This window comes from Passer domesticus, chromosome 4 (assembly GCF_036417665.1).
Source record: "Passer domesticus isolate bPasDom1 chromosome 4, bPasDom1.hap1, whole genome shotgun sequence".
Classification (NCBI taxonomy): domain Eukaryota; kingdom Metazoa; phylum Chordata; class Aves; order Passeriformes; family Passeridae; genus Passer; species Passer domesticus.
The window spans coordinates 16,735,792-16,756,938 of NC_087477.1; the positions used below are offsets into that span (position 1 = coordinate 16,735,792).

Genomic DNA, 21,147 nt, shown 5'->3' on the forward strand with positions numbered 1-21,147 from the left:
AACATGTCAGTCATTTGTTACAGTGAGAATGAGAAAAACCTTCTGGCAGAGACTGTAAAACTCTGAAAAAAAATTAGTAACTGCCATCCTTTCCTCTAAGAAATATTACAGTTTAACACCTTCAGGTTATTGCTTGTGAGTATAAGACTCCTCAAACTTCAGGTTGGTTGAACTTGTCAAAATAAACAAATTCCCGCTTCATTTCCGCTTGCTGATGCACTCAGGAGGAGGAAGCTGGCTGAAGACACGGCCCATTGCAGGTTTATTCAGCCCTTAAGTCATGGTAGGCTGGACAAACAGACTGCAGCTCTCATTCCTTCCCCACCCACCACCGGCACCTGGTGAGAAGTGAGCACTTCCACGCTCCCCAGCCAGCAAGGCTTTATAGCACATTTCTGTAGCCACTTCTGTGGGGCATACCATCTTTTTCCATTTGGCAAAAAGAAAATGGCGTGTCTTGGGTGAAATTGGAAGCTTTGCATCAGCCTGACATGGACCACTGATCCCTAACAGTTCTTCACATGGCATCTGCTTTGTTCATCTCCTGGCCCAGGGCCAGCAGTGACTGCAGCCAGGTAGAAAGGGGAAGACTTTTACGCAGGAATGGGAGTAGGAAAGGATCAAGTGCTGTCCTTGGAAGAACAGAACAAAGTAATTTAAGCTGAAATTTGCAGTATGTGAAGAAAGGAAATACTGGCTGATCATCTGGGTCAGCTAGAATAATATTCAATAAACAAGTTAATGCAGGAGTTTAATAAATTCATTTAATTTAAAAAAAAAGGTTCAGTGCAGTAGAAGTCAAGGTGACACTCTAGAAGAGGAGTGAAAGATGGAAGTGCAGAAAAAAAGAAGGTATGATGTCTTCAAATCAATCTTGGCAACATTTCTTTTTTGGAGCTTGAGCTTTCTGGAAGCAAACTGTGAGCACTCTGAAAAATAAATGAATTCCAGGAGAGAAAAATCTCCATTTCAAAGCTCTGACACACTGTGTGGAGAGCCTTACATATTATGAGTATTCTAGAACTGGTGATGTGGCTAAAGGCCACTACAGTCAGGATCAAAGAAAACCCAACCATACTTTCCTTACTCTGCAAGAGTGCATCTCCTCTTTTCCCCATTCACTGGCTTTCATGGACTTCACTGAATTCACTCTTCAAATACTCAGGGCAAGAAGGTGTTGTTAGCCCATAATAAGAATTCTCCCTACTGCAATAGCATGAGACAGGATGAGAGAGCTCCCATGAGAAGCAGCATGGACAGGAAATATGGGGAGGAGTTCAGTGAGTGGATTCACGTTGTTTCAAATGAGGAGTGATTTAAGTTATGACTTGAGGATGGCTTTTCTGAATCACATTGACACCGTGTGTTTTTCAATGCCTGATGTCAGGCACTTAGCTCATAAGTAATAAATTAGGAACCATGTTGAGTTAAGAGAGTGTAAAAATAATCAGGTTTTTAGAAAATGATAAAACACAGTTTGTGCCCTCTGAATTAAGCAATATAAATACAAGCTAAGCTGAAGTACAGTAACTTAATCACAATTTGAGATAGACCAGTAAGTGTGCAGAGAACTTTAATGCTGACAGATACTGAGTACAGGAAGCAGGAACAGCATTTCTGGAGTTAAATACATATATTCTACTGCTGCATTTGAGATTAAACTCTTCCTGACAGTTCCCTTTGGCTTACATTACTCAACTAGATAAGACAAAATTGCAGTCTAAACAAACATAAGCAGTCTTGCTAAAAAAAAAAAATAAATAAATGATTGGAAGATGGTGACTTCCAGCTAATGAAAGTTGAAAGCATCAGCATGACTGGAAATAGTATTACGTGAAGTGATTCCAAAACTGCAACTTACCTCTTCCCTGTGATTTTTTATTGGCATACAGAGAATGCTCTGAGTCTTATACCCTGTGATCTGGTCAACTTCTGCATTGAATCTTGGATCCTGATACAAGAAAAAAGGCAATTATTAGACCACTAGCCTAAACACCAGTTCTTTTTCTTCCTTGGTTTATGGATTAAGAAAAGTTTAATATTTTATTTGACTGTTATCCAGGATAATAAAAGCTCCATTACCAGCCAATAATTATATAAAGTTGTTCCTATCAGTGTGCTAACAACAGAAAAGCAATTGTGTGGAACATGAGTGCCGATAGATTAAGACCACTGCTATAAAGAACAAAAAACCCAAACCCTAGGAGAAGCCTTGTTTTTGAGCCTAAACCATCATTACAATAAATGTGTACATGGATTAACCACCCCTAGTTTACCTTTTATCATCAAGAAGAAATTACAGAAGTAAACTGAAAGATCTGTGCCCACAGAGGAACACAGTTTCGTAAATGCGGTTTGTGGTTTTGCTTTTGTCAGAGATTACTGAAGTGAATAAATGAAACAAGCATTGAACTCTGAACAATCACCTCAATAGAACTCTGATTTTTTTAGTCCTAGCTTGATGTTTCTATGTGCACATGTATCTATAATACATGTATTATAACCGAAATCAGTGTCAAGTTTGCATCTTGACCTCTGAGTCAATGCAGGCAGTAAAATGGCAATATTCCAGCAGGTGATAATGTGGCAGTGTCCTCTTTTTCAAGAATTGCTGAAGACAAATTTCCTTGGCTTACCTCATAGGCATTCTTGATGTTGAGAGGCTGCCCTATGGCTGCCACGTGACCCACAATGCCCTTGTTCCACTCCAGGCGAATGCAGTTGTTGGAAGCTTCTTCCAGGGTGGATCCTTCTGCCACATCAAACAGCCTGCTCACGAGGAACTTCTCGTTGGAGCTGTCCTCACACACCAGGAACAGGGAGTAGCGATCGGCTGCGATCAGCTCATGGATGTGTAGGAAGATCTTGTGGCAAAGCGCTGTGACATCTAAGTGACTAGAAATATCTTTGACAAGTTCTAATAGTCTCGAGCACTGATCCCCTGCACTGGTCTCAATCCTTGGAGATGGCAGAGGCATCTGTTCCTTCTTGTCAGAGCCAGAGAGGAAGCTCACTGCTCCTACCGAGTCCTTGACAAAAATAGGCCTTAAGGGTCTGTCAAATTCAGAAGCGGAGATTTTCCTCGCTGGCGTCCCAGAGTTGGTGGTCTCAGCACAGGCAGGCTGGTGACAGGCACAGGCTTCACTCTGGGACTTGGTTCCCTCCTTGCAGACTGGGATGGTGTGAACTCTCTCAGCAAACCATGCATTAACCATTTCTCTGTAAAACCAAACCAAAAATACAGCGAATGACGTGAATTGAAAATCCACTAGCACATATTGGAAGCTGACACCGTGAGAGGATAACTAAACCGTTTCATACAGAGGATACTAATGCACCTTTAGACTCCTCTATATCAATATTCTCCAATTTTATGCAGCACTTAGCCCAGATTAAGCAGTAACATTTTCTGCCCCATAAAAAAGAAGCTATTTTTGCCTAGAGGAAATACCTGAATAGGGCAGAGGAGGGCCACTTATGCTGTGGCTTTCAGGCTACAGATCAGAAGTTTGCACCATCATTTTGTGACTGAAAAGTTCCAGTCCTTTCTATTCCTAAGATTTGGATTTCTGTATAAAGACATATATATATTCATTTGAAAACAAAACTTTCTATTTCTAAGCTCTAAAAAGATAATTTAGAACTTTAATTCTCTCAGTCAATCACCTGCAGTCCTCCCTATTTTTTCTGTTGCCAATATACTGTTTGTAACTTAAATTCCCTGCCCTCCAAGTTAATAAAAAAATGCTGGTTGGACTGAAAGCATAAAAGTCTTGCTTAAAAACCATCAAAGAAACATGCATATTACCAGTGCAATCCCCTTCAAAATAAGGAAAGAACAGACTGTTTTCATGCAGCTCTCCTATTTCCTTTCCTTGCAGATGACACTCATTGTCTAACTCAACCCCACATACTGAATTACTCTAAAACTGTATTTTTAAGAGTTCCCCAAACAAAAAATGCCATGCATCTCTAGTATTTAACCATGCTTCTCAAATTAACTTAGTACTAGAAAGTCAACCCTAATAATGTCCTCACTAATGTCCATTCTTTTGTCACTGTATCATTTTCTTGTCCATAATCTAAAGGGGTTTTTCTTCCAGTTTATTTTTGTCTTTTGTTTGGTTGGGTATTTTTAAATACAAGGCTTTTTATTTTATTTGCTCAGTGTTGAGGATTCCTCACAGCACATGCCCTACTCTCAGAAGAAATGGGTTTTTGCTGTATTACATAACATATGAGCCTAGGAACAGCAAAAATCCTATTAACAAGTCTGATCTTTTGGAAACCTTTCATGGTGGTCATGTTTTAAATTTGGGATATTTTTTATTTGCTCAGCAGACCACAGGAATTCTGAGAGTGAAGCTGAATGAAGCCATGGAACAGAGTCAGGTTAGTCAGCCGCTGATCAGTTACACGCATCGGTGTACGTTACATATGAAAAGCACTGTACAATAGTCTTATTTCCCTCAGAGCACACCTTTATCTCTGCTGTAAGCTGCAATACTGCAAGCACAATTGACCCCTAACTCAAAGCAAAGCGATCAATTAAAATCTAAAGTCAAACAATATTTTTAATAGCAAGCCGTCCACAAAAGGAAACTCATTTGATGTCTGTTAGAAGGCTTGAAAGAGTTTCTTCAATCACATATCATTCAGAGACCTCAACTGTAGGAAAACAAAATGCTCTTAAAATTTTTTAAAATAAATGCTATAAAAATTGAATTATTAAAAATCAATGATCCTCCTTTATTAAAGCAGTGATACCTATTTTTTATGCAGTAACCTTATCCAAGTGTTTCTTGCAGTGAAGCAAAGAACAACTAATATATTATAAGAAATTTGACTTCAACAGTATTAATTTCCATTACTTAAACAGGATAAACATTAAATGTGAGAACTGTGACCATTCATTACTGCAATGCATAATACAATTTGCATAGGACAGTGTCACATGTGTAAAAGTTGTTCCACTGAGTCAAAATAAGAATCTAGCATTTGGTTACACTTGGAATTCTCATTTATTAGGCTGAATGAGAAAGAATAAAGATTTTCAATTAAAATGACCAAAAATATCCTTAAGACAATGAAAAAGCTAAAGATACCAAAATCTGTATGTAAATACAGTACAACCTCTAAAATCAGTGCTGCTAACTCTTGTTAGCAGATGTGTTATATAAGAGTCCTTTTTGTTTTACTGTGATGTCCTCAAAATAAAAAATAACCTGGAAATTTTAGCTTCTCCAAAACAAAACTATCATCCAGCATTAAGGCTGCAGAAAAGAACCTGCAAATGCCAGCTGGAGGCATTTAAACCTCAGACATAAGAAGGTAGGTGTAGGTATAGAAAAATTGATAGTTTTAAAGAAGATTGCTGACTTGACCCAGATTCACGTGTGCACTGACTCCGTTTCTGAGCACTGAGGATGGACATTAATGGAAGGTAAGATTGAAAAGTAGCAGTAATGACACAGTGCCAGATGGAGGGTGTTCTCCAACAACTGATGAGGCTCAGAAGCTGTGTAATTGAAAATGCACATGTTTGAAGGCATGTTTGGAAATGAACCTGTGCTGTTGTTGGGAAACTGCAATTTGCAGAGCAATCTGATTCACTGCCTACTTACTCCTGAGGAAAGTACAATATAAAAAAAAGTTATCCTTTTCCCTTCTCCTGATTTACACTGAATTTACATACACAGATGCGTTGATATAAGATGCAAGGCAGAGAAAGAATCCATTACCCTTCATGCATAAAGAAAAAACTACAGCAGAAATTTGATTTATCAGTAGAAACCTGTCATTTTATTTATTCTGCAGTGTTGTGTTATGATTTTCCCAGGCCTCAATGGTGTAGCAATAGCAATCAGTAAGAACAATGTACTCTGAATGCTAATACCTGGTCTTAAACTGTGGCTGTGAAATCACTGATTTTTTACCCTCTCGCCTCTTCACTGTGTAAAATAACCTCCATTTCTTATGGAGGTTATTGAGGGACGTGGAACACAGCTGTAAAACCTTTCACATGAAAGGAATTATGTTTAACAAGAACTGACTACTTGTTGGGTATCAGCACTGTTTATGAAGCACTTAACATTGAACAGAACTATATGTGGAGCTGCATAATTATGAGTAACATATTCCTGTCCTTTAATTTCTCTTGGGGTGATGGTTCAATAATTTGCCAACATAGTACGTGATTCTCAGAAAGCTCTATAGGTTAACAACAACAAATAATCCTTAACTAAACTGGTTAAAGCATGGCTTTCAACTTCAAGCCTTTTAAGCATTTTACTTTGGGCAACAGGAAAGCCATTCAAATTCAACTGGAAAAAGAACAGTGTTCAGTGACCTTTACCAAATGCCTCTTCTAACAAGGAAACTATTTAGCTCCTTTTACTCACCCAGTTACACACACGGGTGGAAGAACCAGCATTTCGCATGAGCTGACGTATTTTAACTCTATTTAAAATCTCTCGGTGTCTTGACATGCTTGTTGACACTCAGTCCTATTTAACAATGCATGGCAAGAAGGGTACTATGACTAACACAAGTACTCCCACAGCACAGAATTAGCTCAGCAGATATCCGACACCAGACATGTCCTGAGCCACAAGCGAGGCTCCCGGAAATGAGCAATGAGTGCCATGTACAATTAAGATGTCATTTGAAAAGACTGCAGGAAGAAACCAACACTTGGGACTGTTCATATGAACAGTCTTCAGTAAGCATTGGCATTGTCAAGAGTTGACTGTAAGTTTAGAAATTGCAAGAGCAGATACTGATCCACAGGGATCCATGCACAGAATTAAACTCAGTGCAGTGTCTCTACCCCACCATGGCAATCGCTGTGAGTTGAAGAGCTACAGGACCCATGTGCCTCACAACCAGGATGCACCCTTTACTGCACTATGATCCTTTAATATGAACCTTCACTCAAGAAAGATGTCATTTATCTCAGAGCTCATGAACAGGAATAGGAGAATATAAAGTTACCATTTTTTAGTCACTCCTATCAGCCAAATCCAATCTTTCCTCTATGAAACATGACAGTAGTGATTGCTGAATTTGGCTGGTGACTTAATCAGCAGATGACAAAACTGGAGAGGAATTCTGAAGCGATAGTGCTAAGAAGGGGATAAAAATGCACTGGCAGGCAAAACATGGAAGAAAAAAAGAAAAAAGATGGTGTGATCCTGCCCTCTATCACTACTTATATACAAGAACAAGTAAACTGCAGAACATGAGACCTTGTGAGCTTCAGAGGAATTAAGACTTGGGTCCTGATTTGTTCAGTGCTGCACAGAAAGTAGACCTGTCCCTAGAGCAAGAAGTTTTCAGTATTAATGGGCAATAAAACCAAAAAATCAATGGTTGAGAAAACACAGGCATAAGGAAGCAACATGTCTTGAGCCAGGTCATGCAGGAGGGCACATGTAGAACTGAAGAGAACTTAGCTGTATTTCCTGCGCCATATGCATCAAACCATACTGACACAACACTGATCACTATGCTACTCATACATCAGGAATATTAAATAATTTATTGTACCCATCTTTGCTTCATTGTGATTACCTTCAAAGTACACAGCAGACTTTTCAAAAAAACCCAAACAATCCAACAACCCAACCCAATGAAGATGTTTAACTGCCAGGTTGCAATTGTGTTGCTTACATATGGCCACACTGCCTATGTAAGAACACACCAATGTGACCATCCACCACAACTGCTTGGCACCTTTGGAGAAAACATACAAAAAACAGAATGCAAAGGTAACACTGATGCAACAGTAAAAACTGCATGTTACTTACCATGCACAAAGAAAATGTAACACTTGCAGATCCATAACAAAACACAGCGATAAGTAGTTTTCAGTGAAAGGGCAAATAATTCCCTGTTTTCTCTATTGCTCACAAACCAGTCTTATATACAATGTATGATGTTTTAGTACTTATGTGCACTGTTCTGCTAGTTTTTCATTCAAAGCAGCAGTTATTGGTAACACACTTCAAGAGAGGGATTACAAACTTGCCTGCTAGAAAATGCCAGCTTTCAAGTGTCTGAATTCCTGTTGCCTAAACCTGACAATGCTGAAATCAATAATATTTCAAGCTAAACTTTATAACTGTTTTCTCAACTGCCTTCCATAAAATAACCACTAGAAGTCTTCAAATTTCTCCTCAGCATCTTGACATAATTTAGACACTGAAATCATTTAAAAAAACTCTGAGAGCAAAAACTCCGAAACTATTGAGTTCTAGCAAAGGATTTTGAAATGCAAAGCCAGTTGAATATTATACTTGCCTTCCTATTTTCTTTCTACTACTTCCTATTTCACAATCACATTTGAAGTGGTTTTTTCTCCTTTCTAGCAATGGAACGATTTAAATAAATTGTATAAGGACTCATTAGACGGAAACAGTAAACTGACTGTAAAAGAAGTGTTTTCAAACTGACTGGAAGAGTAGGTTGACAAAACACTAGATGTTTTTCCTTAAACCCTTCCCAATTACAGTTAGTGGAGATGCCATTTCTCACAGTTGTAGGCAAGCAGTTCTGGAATATAAAGTATGACAGTGCCAGTTTTTTTAGCACAAACTCGGTCAAATATATTAACATACATTTAGCTTTAAACATTTCAATTGGCACAAATTACTTCTGTTTGAATACAGTTCTTAATTTAGAACATTAACTCTTGATTCAAACCATGCTCATGAGAGACTGAAATAACTTTAGAATGATGAAATTTTAATCTTGTCTGAATGCTCATTTTTAAAAAAAATGGAAGGCAGAGATTGCTTTATTATTTGTAGCAAAAGTATTCAAATTGGAAAGCTAACACTGACAGGCTATTCTTGGCTATTTTCAAGTTTTTTTTAATAACCTAACTTCAAGCTTCACTTTTTACAAGAAAGCTTTCTTCCACAGAAGAGACTTGCTAGTTGCACTATAAAGAAAGACAGAATAAATCCTCAGGGATTAAAGTTAAAATTCTAAAACCTGACCTTTATTTCTCCTCCCTATCGCTTCTTTCTCCAAGACCAAAAAAAGGAAAAAATTAAAAATAACTAGGTACTAAATAATTTTGTTGGGAAAACAGTAGGACAATACCAGTAATTTCAGTGCAAAATGGATTAAAAGTTAAATTCACACCTGCTTGGAGACCTCACATAGATCTTCAGCACTACTTCAGTTGCACCTGAATTCCTAAAGCAGAGGTTAAGTATGACTGAAGTGGTGCAGAGGTTCTGAGATGGCTCTCTCTGTTGGCGTGAGTGCACATAACATACAAATAAGTGGGAAAATACATATCTTTTACTAAGCAAATATATTTTGTGGTGACATTTTCAGTGCCAGACCCAATGTGAAATTATAACCATTGTGTTATCCATGAGGGCTATTTGAGTAGGGCTCCTTTTCCGGCACTTTACAAATAGCTCCTTGTGTATTTAATGCCCTTTTTAAAATATAGTTTTCTTCAAGTCAGTCATATAAATGAGAAAGCATTCCACACAAATTTATGTACATTTCTTTTCCAGTAAGGAAAAGAAATACTTCTGTACTGTGCTTTTATTAACTATATTTTTCCATGACAAAATCAAAACGATCTAATGTGAAAATGAAAGTAGGTGGTAGCATTTTAGTTCAATTCAAGAATGTATTGCCTATATCCTCCTCACATGAGGATTCTTCAGCAGATACCCAATACAGAACCTCCATGATCCTCTATAACTTAGAAATCAAAGAAAGGTGTCGAATTTTCTTGAGTCTCCTGCAGAGGAGATCAAAAGTACTGTAATAAGGTAATAGCTAGCCTGAAACAGAAGGAGGCAAAAAGGGGATGTTAACTGTCAGGGTGGTTTGCCCCATCTCATTTTCTACCCATCCTCTAAGTGTATTTTAATTAATGTATTCTGCACACCCATTTGTTTCTTTATTGCATAGGGCGAGTGGAACTGAGAGAAAGCACGTTCTCCTTGTAGCTACTCACAGTTTCTGCTGACTAGTTCATCTCCATAACAAAGATTCTGTGTAGGAGTTCAGTTTAGAGCTTTGGGGGGATTTAAGATGTAAATTGCTAGTAAGTGGTTTCTCATCATTTCTCAAATGACAATTTCTTCAGTCTTGCTGTTTTAGAGATTGTTTCCAAAATACTCCAACATTCACCTCACTTTATTTCCAACAGCAAATGCCAGTAGTCAATCACATTTGCAACTTGATGAATACAGGTAACATTCCTCAGCTTCCTGAATTCTTTTTGAATCAGTATTTAAAAATATTTTGGGAGCATCTTAAAGCTTTGCTATTATCATGAAAGGCATAAGAAAGGATATTGATACATTATTTATAAGTGGTATAACTATGAACATCATTATACCAACAAGAAAACTTTCCAAGATCTCACAGAAATTGATTTTTTTCCTGTACTTAGCTCTCAGAAAAGCTCAGAAAACATCAAATAAAACCAAGTAAATTGGAGAAAAATCCTAATCCCCTGTATTAACACCACTGCTTCCTGTGGGTTTTAAGCAATGGTCCCAAGAATCAGTGGGTCTGCAGCCCTCTTGTAAAGGCTTTACATTGAGTAACTTAGGAAAGCCAGCCCCCTTTCAGCATATCCCAACATCTGCACAGGATTCTGTGCCTCCACTGGAAAGCTACTGGGGTCCTTCAGTCATGGAAGTTCAAAGCCCACTGGCTATTCACCAAGCTTGTGTTAGGAGTGCATATGGTTCATACCTGTGCATTCTTAGGATTATTAGGATTTTTTGGTATGCAGCACCTTTTAAAGGAAAACAGGCTGCAGCACATTTCAGTGCAGAAAACATCCAATAGCTTTATCTTAGAAAATCAGATTTTTCATTCAGTTAGGAAAAAAAATAGGCACACACACATTACCAATGCATAGAATGCTTATGACACATAATATTTAGGAGACTGAAATTCAGATAGCTGGCTCAGACTGAAAGACATTTTTAAAAGCCCTCTAGACAGAGACTAGAAGGCACGTATACTGGCTAATGTAGTACCACAGGCAGCACATTAGGAATTGATTGTCCACCAGCCATCAAGAAGAAAAAAAGTGCCCCAAACAACTGTGCTTGAGTTTTCTCCAAGTAATAAATGTAATTGATATATTCAAGTAATGCAATATCTGAATTTTAGCAGAGTTTCCCAGTAAACACCAGTTCTGGAATCCTCAGAAGCACTGTGAAGTACCATACTGTTAAGAACATTTATTTTTCCAAATACAACCCCACCTTAATTCATTTGTAAATATTTCTCAAACCTGCTAATAAACCAAGATATATTTATATCAAAATAATCTTATTTCTACTGAAGGGCATATAGGATTTAGGTCAATAATTTGTCTTCGTCACACTATACGTTTAAGGAATCGGATAAAATTCTGCCTGTAAGAATACAGTTACATCTAACTGAGAGGAAAAGTTTTCCTTTGGCTGTTTTGGCAGTCTGCTGCTTCTGAGTGCAAAGAGCACTAAGAATCATTCCCATATTTTTAAAACAGGGACAAACAGGAAGTCAGAAGTACAGAAATATTCCATAGCGGGTTGAAATAAGTGTGATGTTGGAGTGTGGTAATGCATGCATTGTTTTTTTAAAGGAAAGTAAAAAGATAAAACTTCAGGAAGACAAAAAGCTAATGAATTTAGCCATAAATGTGACTTCAAACCCAGCAGATTATGCCTTTATAGCATCTAGTTAGAACAACCATAGCTGCAGCAACAAAGCAGAACCACCTTACTTGAAAATGTTTCTGCTTCTGGGAAGCCAGAATATGACAGGCAATTCTAACACTTTGAGAAGAGAAAAATAAGAAGACAGGAGGAAAAAAAGCAAAAAAGCTTAAACTTTAAAGGAGTGAGGCATTTAGAAACTCTTGGTGTGCAGTACCAAACTCTCCAGCCAGAAGTTCTGTCAGCCAGCACAGCCTCACTGCGTGAACCAAATTAATCTCGTCCCCGAGTGTGCCGGTGACACACTTCCCCTTTGTTGTGCTGCACTTTGATCATCCTGGAACAGCACCTCACAGATAACAGCTATTTATATTGCCTCCACATACCACTCACCTCCCTGGTACAAAATAAAGTACTAAATATCCGATTCCATACCTTCCTACTCGGGGGATCCCAGTTCATTCACCTGCTCGCAGGAGGGAGGACTCAGAGCTGTTCACTTGGGTTACACACTTGTAGGATTGCAGCCTCGCACGGCTCACGTGGAAGGCAATCACCGCAGCTTTATCGGGCAATATCCATAAAGCCAGCCCAGCCTGGAAGGAGGCCGGCATGTGGCCTTCCTGCAGACACTGCCAACCTCGAGGCATTGCAGATCAAAATACAAGGTGTAAGCCCTTGGAACGCGCTCATTTTCTGCAACACGTTGGGGGGACAGAGGAGCACAGGTGCACACTTGTTAAGCCGACAACCTGCACCCCTTCTCTCCAAGAAGCCAGCACACGGACTGGGGAGCACAGCGACTCCAACAGTTGTCACTTTATGAATAAAAGATGTTTCTTTCTATTCACAATTTGAAGTGCCACCTTGCCAGAAAACACAGTTTTTATTCAAACCACAACAATGGATACTAATATCAAACTGCCCTATTCAAACTGGATCAGGACACAACTACTCAGTTATAAGAGATGATAACCCTAACTCCCTACTTTAAAAAAAAAATCACAAAGCATACATCTTCTAAGTGTTGTTTAGACACCTAATTAAAACTTCTTTGTGTCTGGAGATTACCAACAGAACTACCATATAAAACACTGTTTGAATTAATTAATTGCAGAAAATATATATTAACTATTCAACACTCAATACAAAATTGCTTAATTAGATTCTAATTCAAAGCTCATTAATGTGAGCGAAAACAGCTTGTATTACACAGTCATAAAAGATGGAGCCGGTGATCTTTTCCTATTCCTATGTAGAAATATTTGAGAAACAGATACAGAAACTATCTGTATTCATTAGCAATTGTGCCTCACAATGTGCAGCTCAATATGCCTCCGTGCTCCGCAAAATATCAGATTAACTAACTTATTGGTCTATTGCTTCCAGGACCTGTGAGAACTTCGGCATATTATGAAACAAAACAAAATAAAAGAGAAGCAGTAAATTATGATTAGAAAAGTGTTGAAACTAGTTCAGGGAACCCTTGAGAGAGTAAATACAATGTCAAGCAGCAAAACATTAACAGCATAGTCTTTGTTCAATGTTTGCTGTTCTGCAAAGATTTCAGCTAAAACAAAACACAGTATTAGATGCTAGGATTTTCTCTTTTCAAGCCCTAAATAACACTACCAAGTGTGTTGGTACTTTAGGAATAAATACCTAAACCTCTTTAAAAAGTACAGCTGTTCTTTCAAACCACTCAGCCCTACATGTTACTGTCTTTGAACCAACATACAGTGAAGTAATTTGTCATTTGTCTTTTTAAATACAAACTTACATATAGCAGAGGTATTCCTTATTATATATAGTTTTCTATTTATACCATAAGGACAAAGAACATTCCATGCAAGACAGCAGAGAAGAGAGTTTTGAGACAATGGGAATGTTTCTGTCATTTCAGAAACATCACAGAATTGTTGCCAAGTGAGGGCTCAAAAGTCCACAGTATTTCTGCAAGCCCCTCTCTAACTGCAGAGGCATTATCATGACGGAGACTCGACTGAATTGTATTTTCTGAAGTAGTGCCTATTTCAGAAGAGCACAAATGCAAACCCGTGCCTCAGAGTGGAAAAAAAAAGAAAAAAAAAAGAAAGAGCTGACCTATTCTGCCCATGGGGAAAACAAATCTGACACAGTGGTTACTATTAATTAGCATTCCTATTTGTTCAATACTACATCCAGTTTCCAAACGGGTGGATAGGCTGAACTAGGAAAATGCTACTTCTCAAAGCCGCTAGCACCCTCCTTCCTGGGCAAACAAGCTGCCCTTCAGTGCCACACCATGATCTGGTGTTCTGGAGAGCATCAAGGTTAACGACTTCCATCTATACATCCTGCACCTATGCACAGCCTTAAAAAATAAATTCAACATTTAAAAGACATTTTAAAGACTTTTTTCCCTGTTAAATGAACCTAAAGAAGCAGCAGCAGAAGAAAGGGGACTGCCTGACAGATGGTCACAAGCAAGCAGGTGACCCCTGAAGCTTTCTAGCTCTCTGCGAGTCAATTATTAATGGGGATTTCTCCTCTTACCGCCCCATCCCATGCAGAGAGGAGCAGCAGCAGCAAAACCTCATTCAGAATGCATCCATCCCCGCCAAGTGACTCGGGGAAGAAGCAAATCAGCAGCGGCGAGCAGATGGTGCGAGCGGCTCGGGAGCGCAGCGAGCCCGCGGAGACGCCGTGTCCGAGGAGCCAACCGCAGGACTTACTAACCCGAGCTCCCTCTAAGATATACCGTGGGAGCTGCAGATCGCCCGGGCTCTGCATCCCCACGGCTTTGTTTATCGGAAAATATTCAAAATGGAAACCTGACTCCACTTCTAAAAATAGCCGAATTTACTCCAAATCAACTTGAAGTCCCGCTGTTGAAGTGTGTGACAACAGTGAGCAAATACCTCGTCTTATCTCCAAAAGGCAGCATGTCAAGTCAAGGGAGGGGGAAATGGCCAGACGAGCTCTTCAGGTCCTCAATATTGGGTTCTTCGCAAGAACCGGCACCGAGAAGGGGCGAGCGCGGAGCGGCCGCCCCCGAGCAGCGGCGGCGGCGCCCGGCGGCCCCGCGCCGCCCCCTGCCGGCACCGGCCCGCTCCCCGGGCAGCGACCCCTCCCTGCCCGGCTGCACCCCGCTCCCCGGGCAGCGACCCCTCCCTGCCCGGCTGCACCCCGCTCCCCGGGCAGCGACCCCTCCCTGCCCGGGCTGCACCCCGCTCCCCGGGCAGCGACCCCTCCCTGCCCGGCTGCACCCCGCTCCCCGGGCAGCGACCCCTCCCTGCCCGGGCTGCACCGCCGCCTCCCTCCCGGGGGAAGGCGCAGCGTCCCAGAGGCGCTCTCCCCACTGGACGGGCTCCTGAGCCTCCCTCCTCGGGCGGAGCTCCGGTCTCGAATACTCTGGCTCATCAGCGTTTAACCCGTGGCCCTCGCCGCTCCGAGGGCCGCCCTTATGTCAAAAAAGGTGATGAACTCACAGGGTGACGGGAGCCCTTGAAGGGCAGCCCTTTGTCTCGGGATGACTGAGCGCTGACATAACCCGCCCTCCTCAAAGACATCAGATGCTCTTTGAGGCTTCTACCTACTTCGCAGGGCGGAGAAATGCATAGTTGCTCGCTACTCACGAGAAGTTGACCATGTCTGTTTTGAACCGAGGAGAACACAAAATAAATACCTAAAAGGCCGGGACAGGGAGCTCCGGGGCTGGGACAGCTTCCCTGAGCTGCTCGCGGTGCCGGGCGGGCGCTCCCCGCCGCAGAGCGGCCACGGACCGGGGGCTGAAGGCGAGAGCCCGCGGGGAAGCGCCGCATGTGCCCTTCGGTGGCAGCCAGACGGAGCTGCTGCGTGGTGGTTTCAGTTCTTGCTCTTTCGAGAGCGGGGGCGGCGGGGGTGGGAGTCGCTTCTTTTTATTTTCTTTGGAGGCAGCAAAGTGAAATGGAAAAGAGCGAGGTTTTCCCGTAAAATAGGAACTGCCTCTATCCGCCGCCGCTCCGGTCTTACCTCGTAGCTTTTCTAACAAAGTAAGAGCGGGTGAAGTCGCCGTGATCGTCCAGCCACGCTTCCACCGCTTCCTGCTCCGGCGCGGGGGGAGAGCAGCGCTCCATGCTCCTGCCGCCTCCCGCCGCGGCTCCCGGCCCGGCCCGGCCCGGCCCGCTTCACAGCTGCGGTGCCCTGACCTCCCGGCCCCCGCCCGCGCCCCGCTCCCAGGTGTGCGGGCAGCAGGAAGCCCGGCCCGCGGTACCTCAGCGCATCTCCGGCCCGGCTGCCGTTCCCGCAGCGGACAGAGCCGGCTCCACCTCCACCGCGGCCCCGCCTGCTTTGAAAAAGTGTCTTTTTGACAAATCGAGTGTCGCTTTGGAGGGTTCCGCTGTCGGGTGTCACTGCGTGATCTCTGACAGACCTCAGCCTCGATGCGAGTACTAAACCCCTGGCTTTACAGTCGTTCATGCCTACAGTGCAGCTGTTAGGTCCCTTTTAGACTCTGAATAAGTACAGCCTAGCTTTGAGGATGCTGAACACACAGCTCCCACTTTCTCAAAATTAGGCAGCTGGGTCTGCAATTTTGGTTAACACTGAGCACCACTTTCATATATTGTAGTTCCACTCTATGATGTGCACGTGCACACTTTTGTCATAATTTATACTCTGCACTCACAATGCACCTTTCACAAAGTCTAATGCATATCTATGGCTTCCTGTGTTACCACATGTGCAGTGTCTTTGAAGGTAAGATAAAAAATAGAAGAAAATGTCAGGGGAAGGGAATCTACAGAGGCTTGCAAATTATTTTCCTGTGTAGTCTATTGCGAGCTATTGTATGAAATATTGTCTGCAGCTCTTAACCGCCTTTCAGGTGTATATAGACTTCTGATACAGAGATATATCTCCTGCATGTAGAGAGGTGGGGTTCTGCAGCAGGAACTTCACAGCAAAGGGATTCAGAGCCTGTCCATGAGCTCGAGGGAAAAGTTTTATCTTCTGTGTCTTTGCGTCACATCTGTGTGTACTGACTTGGACACATGTATCTTTTGGCTGTGAGAGTTTGTGTGTAATATGAGGCGCACAGAAAGGGAGGATTTACATTAATATTACTCAGTTGTGGAGGGAATTTCGGGGGAAATGTTGTGCATGGTGACCAGAGAGCAAATGTGAAGATAAAGCATAAGCCAGTTACATACAGCACGAGTCAAGCTGCTCTTCAAGGCAAAGACAAATCTTTCAGCAGGGAGAATACAGAATTACCAAGCAAACTGCATAAACAGATAACATAGCAATAAATGAAGCAGATATTTAGTGCCAAAATCTGGAAAGAGTGGTATGTTAGAAAAAAAATAAACATGTTGTGTAAATCACAGATTTCTGCATTAACCATTTCAGAAAGAGTTCTGAGGCTACAGTAGACATGGCAGTTAAAGCTCCTAAGCTAGGCAGAGGTTTTGGAAAATGACACTGTGTTAAAATGCTTGAGTATAATAGCAATGTAAAACATACAATTATAGAATGCAGATTTTATAAGTAACTGAAATGCCATTCCCTGAATGGTCTCATATGGAATATTGATCATGGTACTGCTGATCCAGTCTTGAAAAGCAATTACAGAATCATCAGAGGTGATCTAGACAGGAAACACAAGAATGACCAAACACATGGAAATATCTTTTTTGTAAAGAGACAGAAAGAGCTTGTTTACAAAAGGAGAAATAAAATATATAATTTAATTACTAGTATTTAAAAAGTAGAATAGTATTTTCTCTCTGTCTCATAGGAGAATAACAAGGTAATGGTCAATGCAATTATGTCAGCTGCAATAGATGGCATCTCATTTCATGTAATTAGGAGTAGCACTAATAGAAATAAGCATTTATCCTGTGGTAACATCCCATACACCCCAGTCAGGAGCAGAGGTTGCACCAAGGAGCACTGCAAACATTAAATAGCAGGCCAGCTGAGGTGCATCCAGCATCCCTGTATTCCATCCTTAGGCCACAAGGAACTGGGACCTGTGGCTGCAGCTGCTGCTGCTGGGGCCCATATTTAGCCTGCAGATAAGACTCAGTGAAGCCAATGCAAATTATTATCTTCCTGATGATCAGTGGTGAATTCAGTGGCAAAGCAACAGTTCAAAGGATTGCTACCCAAGCAAAGAATGGCATAGTCTTTCCCAAAAGAAATAAAAACGGAACAGATGGGGGGGGAAAGGGATGCCTTCCCCGTATCCAATGAATTTCCACGAATAATAATGAACATGTTGTTTTCATTTTTAAGGTGACAGGAGGGGATGAAGGCCAAGCATAACAAAGAATGAATGGTCAAAGTGGAAAAAGTCTTCCATAATTTTGGCTTCCAAAGTGCTCTGAAAAAGCTACGTGTATCTTAGCTCTCGCCCAGCTTTCCAGCTTGTTTCCAGAGATCAGTGGATAGAATCAGCTCTAAACCTGAGAAGGGCTTGTAGTAATGACACAAATAAAAATGTCCAGTTCAAGTTTAGAAGCTGCTTGAGAGCTCAGTGTTGAAGCCAGGAAGCTTTTCCGTCAGTAGGCCATGCTATTGCAGGACTAGTGGATGGAAAAATTATTTGATGTTTTCAAATCCGATGTTTTGCAAATATTGTCATGTAAGGAGATAAAAAAGTGGGATAGTTTTCTGTATGCTCAAGGCACACAAATTAGAAATTTTGCTAACTCAGGATAATTAGTAAGAATAAATAAGGAAGCATGTAACCAGAAGAAAAGTATTTATGTGATAATTTATGCTCAAAGAACTCTATATTTATTTAAATTTATTTGAAAGTAATATAATTCTATTTCATTTCCCTTTAAAAGAGAAAAAATAGCATTTCAGATGTCAACACTGTTAACTTGTCTGACTTATTCATTAGATGAATTGGAGCAGCATTTACCTTTGCTGTGAAGTGGGAATTGGCTGTCTTTCTACCATCTCTTAAATCTGGAAAACAGTTTGTCCATTTTGGCTCTTAAATCAAGTTTAGGAACTGTACTATATGGCCAGTGAGGCTAGAATATGATAAGGCAGAGGAAACTATTCCACTTCTTTATTAGCCAGCACTTTCTCTCTCACATGCAGTGGAAGAATTCTAATACTAGTGAGGCAGGTTTCATTTCCCTTCCATTCTGTTGCATAAGGATAGTGAAATAGTAACCAAAATCCAATTAATTTAAAATCTAATAGTTATTTAGTGATGAAAACACTAAATTATGAGAATGTCTTATAAGTTTATTCTCTCAGTCCTTTCCGAATAATTGCTGGAAATGTTTCCCCAGAGCTGCTCAGCAATTGCATAACCTGCCCTCTCCTCTGGGATAACAGTGCATATGTCCTACAGGAAGCCATGGAAAATAGTAGCTTCCTCCTATTTTGATTTAAATGTGACTGAGCGTTTGCGTCAATCAAAGTACCAGGCAAAATTATTGTTCACTTCAGGAAAGCAGCAGCTTCTCAAAGCTGATTGTAATGCATGGATATTTGTCTGGAAAACACTGTCAAACTTTATCTCCTGAAAAATGTAAGTTAGGATTTGAGTTTAACATGTTAGCATTTGGTATGTAAATCTACCAGTATGCTCAAATTTTAACTTTTTCTGATGTCTATTGGAAGACTCAGGATAAGTTGGAAAGCTGTTAGCAAGTCTCTCCCCTTTTCCCAGCCTTCTCTCTTTTAAGCTAAGTAGTGCCACATCTTTCAGTTCTTCCTTGATCATCATGTTTTCCAGCCCTCTGATCATTTTATCTTTGGGCATTCCCTAGGTTCCTATTCCTGCAGTGTCTCACCAAGCTAGGATTAAGTGATCCATCTGATCACAGATCAAATCCCAATTAAGTGGAAGGAATATTTTGGGAAGGAATATTTTCCTTGCATGCTCTGTTCCTGCTAATACCATCACCCTTGCTCATGCCTTCTTGGCAACAGCCTGATATTGTTGACTTCTGTATTCTCTGTTCCCTTTATTTATATACTTGCCATGTACTCAGGTGCTGCCTGTATGTTTACCTCTGCCCAACAGCATTTTCTTGCTCTTGAACATTTTAAATTTCATCCTGTACTTGTAATACATCTCCAATTTATCAAGCTGAATTCTGTGCCTGTCCTGCAATGTGTACTTGGCCAAGCTTAGTGCAGGGTTGATCACTGGGCAGTGATGGAGGTTTGATGCAGGTAGGTAAAAATGTAGCTGAATCATGTATGCATAGGGTTTGGAGGATTTTGCTTGGGAGATGGAGGATAAGTAGGAAATGTGTAGGGCAGATTTGTTCTAGGCCCTTGTCAATGGCATATCAAACCCTTTCTTCATTTACAATGATACTTAGCTTATTTTTAGAGAGCTTCTTAGCTATTACTTCGTAATTTTCAATTAGTACTTGCTCTTACTAGTACTTTTACTAGTAATTGTGGTTTCAAATTGAAGTATTTGGTTTATACCTAGTCTTACAGATAATAATTGAGTCAAATTTTAAGGGGCTTGTTTTCCTAGTTGTGGTTGTTTGGAGATGGAGACTCAGTGGCAAACAATATAAATGAAAAATTAGTTAGATTTTTTTCAAGTACATACCACTGCAATTTGGGCATTCACTCTCCTGTTTCTGGATATGAGTACATTTCAACAATTCTCTGTTGAACTTCTCACATGTTAACCTAACAGCTGGAGTTTCTGAAGGCCCCCCTATCATCACAAATGAGTATCATTTCTCTCAGTAAAACCCTTGGGTTTCTGGCGCTGTTTCTTCAGGACATTCTCCCAATAATGATCTTTTTGAAACCACAGAGAGGTGTGGTGGCACCAACTCCTGTGTCACAGTTTAATCCACCTTGGGCAGTAAGAACAATTTTGCCTACACTTTGCTTTGGGAATGTGTGTGCTTGGGCCTATTAGTACTATTCCTTTATTTCAACTCCTTTTCAAAAATACTTTCCTATCTTTTAAATGAGATTTTCTTTGTTCCTTAGATTTCTCTCTGTTAAAATATAGGCCAGACCTCACTAAGTATTCTTCGTTGGTCTATATTAAGGGCATGCCCTTCATGTTATTTATATCTCTATAACTTTTTGTAATTTGCAGCTTTTTCCATCAATAATTTTATATTTTTTGTTCAGATCATTCAGTACAATTTGGGTCCATTTAGTATGGACCAGACTGATAGTATACATTGCCAGGGCTTTTATCAAAACCCTGTAGACTTGTGAGCCAAAGCCCTAATGAAATCTTACAGGAGTTTACTTTATCAAGCTAATTCATGGTCTCATGGGAAAATAGGCAGGTTTTTTTATTCCTGACAAAACTAATTTTCTGTGTTGACTGGCGTTAATTGTACTATCATCCTTTCATTGTACACTGATTTCTTCCTGTACCAGCCTCTCCATCAGTTTCCCTGACGTTGATGTCAGGCAAAATGATCTGCAATTTCCTTATTAAATAAGGGAACAATGCTTGCTTCTCCTCTGT

The 21,147-nt window shown here is 40.6% G+C and overlaps 1 protein-coding gene across 9 annotated transcripts in view; it reads right to left on the reverse strand.

Moving 5' to 3' along the window:
• The window catches only part of PDE5A (phosphodiesterase 5A), a 102,661-nt gene that overhangs the window by 31,353 nt on the left and 50,161 nt on the right, over positions 1-21,147 (reverse strand). For 2 of the 9 annotated variants that reach the window (XM_064416367.1, XM_064416366.1), the window contains exons 1-3: positions 15,931-16,043; positions 2,637-3,219; positions 1,862-1,951 (exon numbers count right to left, since the gene is read on the reverse strand). In XM_064416367.1, the coding sequence (XP_064272437.1) occupies positions 1,862-1,951; positions 2,637-3,215 (669 nt within the window). In that variant the 5' untranslated portion in view covers positions 3,216-3,219; positions 15,931-16,043. Of the gene's footprint in view, positions 1-1,861; positions 1,952-2,636; positions 3,220-12,131; positions 12,255-14,231; positions 14,387-14,596; positions 14,807-15,363; positions 15,503-15,689; positions 15,905-15,930; positions 16,044-21,147 lie in introns of those variants that run through there. The other 7 variants (XM_064416369.1, XM_064416368.1, XM_064416374.1 and 4 more) reach the window with 6 other exon arrangements.